Here is a 10000-nt window from a genome sequence, read left to right on the forward strand (position 1 = left end):
ACAGCTCCGTCGACAAACACTTTAGCAGATACAGTACATAGTTCATGGATCAGTTACTCCTTCCATTTCACAAGTGTAAGTAACCTTGTGCGATTAAAATGCTTGCCTCTTTAATTTCTCTAGCTTGCAAGTTATGTATTTAATTCTGTTTTGTTACTTTGTAACTTGTACTGTATCAGGTTATGTCTTTATATTCTCATAACGCGTCAAAAACCACATTGAAAACACGAGGCATGCCTCTTTGTTTACAGATTTAAATGCGCTTGTGAGCCGGCGATCCACTGCCGTTTGTCGTTACTGTTGCCACCGTCAGCTGTTCCAACACATGTGTGGCGGTCAAGTTTTAAAATAGTTTGGCTTTTGCGGCTGTGTGAATTAACACTTAATGTGTGTTACTGTTTTTACTTGTGGTTAAGAATAGAGCAATATGCTGGTTTAAGGGAATTGCTTTAATGCACTCTTGCACTGGGCTCTTACATTCACTTTGCACTCCGACTACTTCAAAATTGTTGATAAGCCATGCTGGGTATTTCTCTGTCTCACGCTGAACACAGTCATGCAATTACAACAGATTGGGTCATTGGACCAATCAGCACAGATTAGCATCGCACTAAGGAGGGGTTTGGGAACAAATTAATCACTGAACGAATCATATGGGAGTCATTTGGATAATTAGGTAAAATTAAATGCATATTATGAGATAATGAAAGTGTTTTTTGACCCCTGCATGCACATCAGCCTGTTGTTGGAGACCACCAAAATCAAAATATGACTATTTTTAAAACATAATACGGGCTCTTTAATTAATTTTAAAGGACAAATTTCTTTTATGTTTGCCATGAGGACAGTACATAATATTCTACTCTTTATTTTGCATGATACTAGTATTCAGCTGAAAATGCAATTTAAAAGCTTAACTAGTTAGGTTATTAGGTCATTGGACAACAGTTGTTTGTTCTCAAGCTAATTAAAAAAATCTTTAGGAGGCTAATAATATTGACCTTAAAATGGTCTTATGATTTGTAAAAACATTATTTGAAAAAAAAAAAAATCATCCCTTGGTAAATATTTTAATAACAATTTCACCAGAGGGCTAATCATTTTGACTTCAACTTTATGTTACCAAATCAGATTTTAGGTACACACAAAAGTTTTCAGATTTGTAAAATAGTTTACCAGGACCTGTCACAATTTCCCTTAGTCAGAGGAGCATTGTGTGAACTTGCATTACCATTCTGTCTCGACCCTTAAATAATCATAAATAAAAGAGTGCTATATAATAAAAGAGAATTACTATACATAACCACATTTGTAAATGAATTCCATATGCATAATCCAATGCACATATTAGGGATGCAACGATACCACTTTTTTACGAACCGATAAGAGTACAAGTATTTTAATTTGTGTACTCGCCGATATCATGTAGCGATACTTGATAGATTTGGTTTCAATGAAGTTTATTTGTTCGTTTTTTTATTTTTTTATTTATTTATTGTAGCAAGGATGAACACAAAAATCTTTAAACAGAAGGCTGTTCCAAGCCAAAAATATAGACACATTGTTAATAACCCAGCAAATTCAGACCTTATCTATTAATGATTCAGCAAGGACATTTAAAGGACTAGTTATCCTGACATCCGTCCACGACTTTACACATTACACAAAGTGTGTGCAGTGTACATTACCTTATGGAGTCACTCACTTGTCATTGCATATTGGGGACGCATAAAACCCTGTTATACGTGATTCTTTCCAACCCTATCATATTCACGAGTCCTGCCGTTAATCCGCTGGTCAGGTAATCAAAAAGTTGGCTATACTTGATGTTTAACTATGGGTGGGTCGCGGGTAGGTAAGATTAATAACCATAAATACGCAACCCATAGACCTACTCTTATTTTAAAAATCACGTGACCAGCATCTCACAATGTTTAATAATAAATAATCATATTTTTCATTAAAACAAAATTGATTTAGCACTGACACGTCAACTGCAAAGAAACAACCATTGCAGCAACCGCAGTAATAACTTTTTTTGCCAAGTTCAGCTCTTATTTTTTTGCACTTGATTATTATGTGTTTAATGTTAAAAAATCAATAATGAATAGCCGTACAAGAGTGTACCCTGTGTGTGTGTGTGTGTGTGTGTGTGTGTGCGCGTCTTTTATCACTGAAGCCGCTCTTTTCAAAAACCGAAAGTTTCTTCATCTGTCTGGCAATATTTCGGCTTTTAATCGACTGAAAAGTTAATTTAGATGAGCCAATATTCGAAAATTGCAGTAAAGTAACTGCGAGGTGCGGCCACACATCGAATCTGAGGTCTGATCTCATCTCTCTGGCTGTCATCCAGACATCGATACGTAGACACCATACAAGTCAAGTCGCAAAACTGAGGCTGGTAACAGCTGACAGTTGGAATAGCTGAAGCCTTTGCAAAATTTATTAAAATACAGCACTAAAATTAACAGGCATAAATGTCTTTGAGCCAAAAAGTCTATCTGAAGGATATCTGTATAAACATAATCAGAGCCAATGATATGTAGAAGTTGTGTCGCCTAATAATTATATTCATTCTAATAAAATGACAACCAAAATAAACAATTCATTGCATTTTTCATTTGATAAACATACAGAAACGAAAAAAAAAAGTGAAACGGCGGCTAGTTTGTATTAATGTGTTTTAATATTAACTAAAATATGCTTAGCCTATTTTAGCTTAACGGTTATATACGCCACCAATAGGCAAGCCATTCAAAAAATAATTATTTACAGTGTACTGGGTTATAATGTATATTTTACAATAAAAACTAAATGTAGTATGTCTCGCTGTCATTTAAAACAAGCAATTCATAACACATTAGAGGGCCTATAGTCTATGCAGTGTGTAAACCTACAGGGAAGTGCTGGACAGTAGGCATTATTAATGTCATTTATAAACGGAATGTTTATAAGGACTAAGCTATTTATGTATAATACATTAGGCTAACTAATATATTGAGACACTGAAGTCAGGTAGAGAAAAATAAATAAATAAATAAAAAAATCACATCCATGTAGTGAATTACTGTTAAGTGGTATCGGTGGGTGGTATCGGCCTTTCATGTCTGATATAAGTACGAGTATTTGAACAAAGTAGCGACCCATCCCTAACACACACACATACACACACACGGGTCCCAAACTGGATTCCTGGAGAGCCACAGATATGCACAGATTTGCTCCAACCCTAATCAAACACAGCAGATGCCACTAACTAAGGTGTTTGAGACTCTTTTGAACACCTTGATTAGTTTGATCGGCTGTGTTTGATTAGGGTTAGAGCAAAACAGTGCAGAACTGCGGCCCTCCGGGAGTTGAGTTTGAGACCCATGCCCTAAGGCAATGGTCACCAAATTTGTTGCCGGAGGGCCAGTGTCCTGCACATTTTAGCTCCTACCCTAATCAAACACACCTGAACAAGCTAATCAAGGTGCTTCTAGGTATACTTGACACACCAAGGCAGGTATTTTCAGGCAAGTTGGAGCTAAACCCTGCAGAGAAACCGGCCCTCCAGGACCCCTGCCCTAAGGCATATTTACAGAGTAAAGTGGCACAGAAACCAAACCTGAAGCGGCATAAAATGCAAAAAATAAAACAAAATTTACACAAACCTTTACAGAAACCATTTATTGCGACATACCATCTCTACACTAAATTCTGAGCAGACACAGACCCACTTAGGGCTGTGTAAAAATGGCTTCACAGGTTTAAGCTATTTACATTTAGTCTTTTTCCTAAAAAAAATAAATAAATAAATTATACCACGTAATTAAAATCACTTACAGGTGCCTTAGTGAAATCGTAATCTCCAACAATGCCTCTCTCTCGGCCGATGACAAACACGTTGTTGGGATGTAGAGATGCATGAGTAACTGATGCAGCATGAAGACCCTGCAGTCCCAGAGCTACACCCTTCATCACATTCCTGATCTCCTACACCACCAAAAAAAGATTTAAAAACTGTTAATAATGATAATATTAATAATAATAATAATGCAAAAATTATGAGAAGACACCAAAATAAACTCCTGCAAACAGGTTTGGTATTCTTATAATCCAAATCGTTTGCTAATACTTGAAAAAATGTAGCAAAATTACAGCTGGCCTCTTTGTGTTCCTTCTGGACTTTATTTGTTTAATTCACTACGTTATGCTCTGATCCGTTGCTGAATAACCAGTTGGAGCGCTCTCTTTAGCCAACAGCCCAACACCAATTAAAAATGCTGAATCAGGCCAACATGATACGACGTTAACCTGATGAAAGGTGACGTGTGTAACACACCAATCAAACTAGCCAGTCCACTAAATCCCAAAAGCAACCATCAACTTGGTGTGTTCCAGGCCTTTCAGTATTTTCTCTTTAGCTTCACCCTCTGATTTACAATGTAGTAAATGTAGCAAATGCAGATACGTTTCATTGCATGTTTCAGATGACAGATCCACATTTTAGCTAATTTGATGGATTATTGCTGTACATATCAAATACATGACCTTCTTGTACACATCCATGGAAGATGGGCTTGTTGTGCAGTTCACCAAAGAGCCACTGACCTAAACCCAACTAATAGTGTTTTGAAAAGCAAACATAAGGAAAAAATTGCATTGTGTCCACATTGGTTTTAACCTTAATTTTATATCAGGGGTACATCTAGTTCCAAACCCAAATATAAATTTTCACCACTTTTGGTGTGTGTACAAAGTTCAGTTTTTATTTACTCACACAAGAGAACAGTGGAGAGGATTTCTGAATGGCTCTGAGACTTCCAATAGAGTAGTCTGGTACCATGACGTATGCTAAAGGATCAGACTGAAGAAAACAGAAGACATTTCATGCACTTACTAGTACACAAGTGCACATTTGTGCTTATATGATTGCAAAATTAAAATATAAAGATAACTTTGCCGCAGAATAGTGCCAGAAGAGGAACAGTTGTTGCTGGATTGTTCTGCTGAACTCTGTGATACTCTGCAGCTTGTTCAAGCACCTTCCCTTCTGACTCTCTATCCACAGCGTAACACTGCAAACAACTCAACATTCAACAGTCCACAGCAGCAACAGAACATGTTTGAAAACTTCACCCATATGCAGAAAGTATGAACGTCAGGTAACAACAACAACCTCACATAATGTTTAATAAAAAGTTTACAACAAAAGAAGGTTTCCAATTTTAACAGATTAATTTAGTGTTGAGATTAATGTGATTTATTATGCACATACATACATATATACATACATGGATACATACTAGAGACGCATGGATCAGTTTAAATGTTATCAGACAATAAAATTTATTTTAAATTATTAGAACACTTCAGTATATGTATATTAATATAAACCATATTACATAAATCAAATAAAATATACCATTGGTGAAACATCTTTTAAAAGCAATAAAAAACCCAACTAACAATAAACCCCTGAACAGCTCTTTAAATCATATATGTATTTACATCAATATTCTGAATAATTTGTTTTGAAAATGACAATATAGCTATAATATATACTAAGTAAACCATACATAAACTAAAGCGAAGCAAATTAAGATTATATGCAATATCTCTGACCTTCAGGACCACCTTCTGCCCCTGGAAATCTGTGCTAAGAAGAGGTCTCTTTCCGCTCAGCTCTTTCATCGGCTCTGCGTCAAACATGTCTCTGTCCAAGCTCTTCACTAACAGCCCTGCAGAGCTCTGAAAGCAAACACATGCAGTAAAATAAAAAACAAATATCTCTGTCCTAATGCCAGGGTTTCTGCAGGCTTCAAGTCAAATTTAAGACTTTTTAAGACACTTTTACGACAATTAATGAAAGTTTAAAGGGTCACGAAACACCAAAACACATTTTTTGAGCTGTTGACAGTCTTTCCGGCGTCTTTCAAATCTGCGCTGTGAGGACATTTCGATTTTGCTGGTAAGCATAATGCCAATAAAAGAAAAAACGGTGAACAAAAAAATAACTGTGTGCAAGCATTGTTTTACACATATAACCATGACTGCACATCTGCAGCCCCATAACCAAGAAATATCACTGTCTAAAGGCAGGATAGCAGAGAAGGTAATAAAGTCCTCCAAATAGCAACAATCCCTCGCTGAATCTTTCAAGCAAACATACCCAACTGGTTCCGAGAGACACATAAAAATAACAAAGGCAGTGCGGGTGCTAATTGCTAATGATTTGCAGCCGTTTTCACTGATTGGAAATGCAGGCTTTTGTCATTTTATAAAAGCACTCGATCCGCGTTACAGACTACAGTCCCGCATTTTGTCAGCACCGAGATAATTAAAATGGTTTATTAATGTTTACTTAAGTACAGATATGATTATTTGAAATGGACAATTTATCTTTATTAACTTCACATGTATGTTTATTTTCAAAGTGTTGGATTTTGTGTGTTCCCCTGTTGGTGCATGGGCTACCATCAGCTGTGAGATTTCAGTGGTAATTTTTTTTACACAATACACTAGGAACTAGTGTGCTTTTCTTGGCTTTTAAGTAAAACAAATTGAGTATTGCAATAAATTGTTTTTATTCTTTTCTCCTTAACCCCTTCTCCTTAATCCTATTGCTTATAGAATTAAAAAAAAACAAAAAAAAAACAGGTATCAAGCCAAGAAAACCGAACCGAAAACCATGTTAAAAAAAATCAACGTATGTATTGAACCGTGAGCTAACAGTTTTGTTGCATCCCTAGTATGTACGAACAATAGTTGTACTCACCATATAATCATTGATATCAGCATCAGGATAGATCACTGGTAACTCAGGAAAGCTTTTTTTCACCAGCTCACACAGCATTATCTGCACAAAAGTAAAGAATGAAGATTTAGGTAACTAATTGCCAATCTGACCTAATTATTTTGCATAAAGAAGCAGTATGCAACTTTTTTTTAATAGAATTAATTAAATATTATTTTAATGAGCCAGTTAAATCTTCCGCACCATGTTTTTGTCTTAATCTGAATTACAGTGGTTAGGCTATAAATAAGTTTATGTTCAGGCTACTTCAGATCTGTTGGGTCAATGCCTGCACCGGTGGAACCCAGTATCTCTGCGATTCATCATATGCACAAACATATGCATAGTTTCTCACACATATGAATGCTCATCTGGAGGGCAAAATAAGCCTGTGCTCCACTGACCTATATTAATTTGATCAAGTTTGTACACAATACTAGTTTAGTTAGATAGTGATACTCAAGACCAACATCCATATACATCGCATTGATTATATTAATCACACATAAGCAAACAGATTTGCCCAGAATATAAACATAACTGGCTAAATTGCACATTCTGTGTTTTCCTATAGAAAACCATAATAAAGAAAATGCTTAATATGGGTATACAGTACATTAGACCCATCTGCCTTCATGTACACTTTATTAGGTGCACCTTACTAGTACCAGGTTGGTACCCAATTTTGCCTTGAGATCTGCCTAATTCTACATTGTATAGATTCAACAAGGTACTGGAAATATTCCATAGAGATTTTGGTCCATATTGAAATGATAGCTTTACACAGTTGCTGCAGATATGTCAGCTGCACATTCATGATGCAAATCTCCTATTCCACCACATCCCAAAGGTGCTTTATTGGTGACCTGAGCTGATTCAGGCTTTATGACATGGCGGGTTATCCTGATGGAAGTAGCCATCAGAACATGTGGCCATAAAGGTATGGACATGGTCAGCAAAAATATTAAGGTAGGCTGTGGCGTTGACACAATGCCCAATTGGTACTAATGGGCCCAAAGTGTGCCCAAAATATCCCCCACACCATTACACCACCACCACCAGCCTGAACCGTTAATACAAGGCAGGATGGACCCATGCTTTCAAGTTGTTTATGCCAAATTTTGAGCCTACCATCTGAATGTCACAGCAAAAATCGAGACTCATCAGACCAGGCAACGTTTCTCCAATCTTATATGGTCCAATTTTGATGATCCTGTGCAAATTGTAGCCTCAGTTGTATGTTCTTAGCTGACAGGAGTGACACTCGGTGTGGTCTTATGCTGCTGTGGCCCATCCGCCTCAATGTTGGACTGGTTGTGTGTTCAGAGATGTTCTTCTCCAAACCTCGGTTGTAATGAGTGGTTATTTGAGTTACTGTTGCCTTTCTATCAGCTAGATCCAGTCTGGTCATTCTCCTCTGACCTCTGGCATCAACAAGGCATTTGCGCCCACAGAACTGCCTCTCACTGGATATTTTCTCTTTTTCAGGCTATTCTCTGTAAACCCTAAAGAAGGTTCTACGTGAAAATCCCAGTAGATCAGCAGTTTCTGAAATATTCAGACCAGCCCATCTGACACAAACAATCATGGCACGTTCAAAGTCACTTAAATCACCTTTCTTCCCCATTCTTATGCTCGATTTGAACTACAGCAGATTGTCTTGACCATGTCTACATACTAGGGCTGTGCAATATGGACAAAATAATCATATTGCGATTTTTTTTAAACGAATATTGCAATTTTATTTGCTATTTTGCCAACTATTTTTGCTTTTTAAAACAAGCTACATACATACATACATACATACATACATACATACATTTTACATACATACATACATTTTATTTGGGCATTATTCTGGTTTCACTTTTGTACATTAAATCACTTTTGTTGGCAGTTCTGTTGCTTACATCCTCACATTGTGAAATTACCACACTTTTTAAATGTTTTTCCTTACAAGTAAGTTTCGTGAAACAGTTAAGACAGACAGGCGTGCGCTTTGTCTATGACACGAATTCTATTCCTGTACTCAACTGGAAAACCAAAATGTTTCCACATAGATGACTTAAATGTGTCTGGGGGATCTGCAATCTCAGTACTATGTGAAGCAGCCATCCTGCGTCCAGTAGTAACGAGTGTGATGCTCACTCAAGTCACATGACATGCACTAAAATACTAACTTTAGAAAATAATATTTAGAACAAATTCTCATTACTAAAACAATTTAATTAAATGTGATAATAAAGATGTGTTTAAATTGGTTCAATTAGTTAGAGACAAGTGACGTCAACCTCAACAATGGGCAGCAGGGGGAGTAAGAGTACCGCGATACGCCACGAGAGTTTCGCGATGCGTATCGTGGCTGGTGTATCGCAATATTTCGGTTCGGTTATAATATCGTTACACCCCTAATAAATATATATATATAAATATATATATATATATATATATATATATATATATATATATATATATATATATATATATATATATATATATATATATATATATATATATATATATATATATATATATATATATATTAGGGATGTGCGGAGCAGCCGGTATTTGTATTTGTATTTGTATTTGTATTTGTTGAGGGGGGAAAAGTATTTGTATTTGTATTCGAGTAAAATTCAAAATGGCCCAAAAATATATATTTTTTCTATTACACTTCTAATTTACGTTATAGTGAAAGTATTGTTTAATTATACCCATTATATAAATTATAGACATGCAATATTAGTTGTTGTTTTTGACCATGTGACAAGAAATGTCATTGAAAAGAAAATAACATAGAAGCCATTATCTCATCCATGGTTAAACCAACAACTAATAAAATACCATTGTGAATATTATGAACCCCATCACCACCGTTCTTGTTGAAGGACACTGAATAGATAGAATAAAAACAAATAATATTTCAAAAAACTGTTCTTCTTCTGAAAGAACTTCTTTCCAATGCACAGAATTCTAAAAACTAAAATTAGCTAAATAAATCTAAATAAACCCCTGCCTGGGGGATCTGACAGAACAAAAGTATTCTATATAATACTAAAAGATACAGCCCTGCTATTGTCATCTGCCAGCCACAAAACAGACACAAAGTTTTTTTTTTTTTTTTTACTTTTTTATGTTTGAAACTGACTTGCTGGGGCAGATTGTGGCTGTGTTGATGGTTTGGTGCTTGTGGAGGAATTAGTAGAACATAGCTGTGCTGAT

The 10000-nt window shown here is 35.9% G+C and overlaps 1 protein-coding gene across 7 annotated transcripts in view; it reads right to left on the reverse strand.

The window, feature by feature from the left end:
• stk31 (serine/threonine kinase 31) overlaps positions 1 to 10000 on the reverse strand; it is a 42379-nt gene that overhangs the window by 5300 nt on the left and 27079 nt on the right. For 5 of the 7 annotated variants that reach the window (NM_001386431.2, XM_087284940.1, XM_087284938.1 and 2 more), the window contains 5 exon segments: positions 3826 to 3975; positions 4763 to 4849; positions 4941 to 5060; positions 5608 to 5733; positions 6761 to 6841. In NM_001386431.2, the coding sequence (NP_001373360.2) occupies positions 3826 to 3975; positions 4763 to 4849; positions 4941 to 5060; positions 5608 to 5733; positions 6761 to 6841 (564 nt within the window). 7 annotated transcript variants of the gene reach the window in all.

This window comes from Danio rerio, chromosome 16 (genome assembly GCF_052040795.2).
Source record: "Danio rerio strain M-AB ecotype USA chromosome 16, GRCz13ab, whole genome shotgun sequence".
Lineage (NCBI taxonomy): Eukaryota > Metazoa > Chordata > Actinopteri > Cypriniformes > Danionidae > Danio > Danio rerio.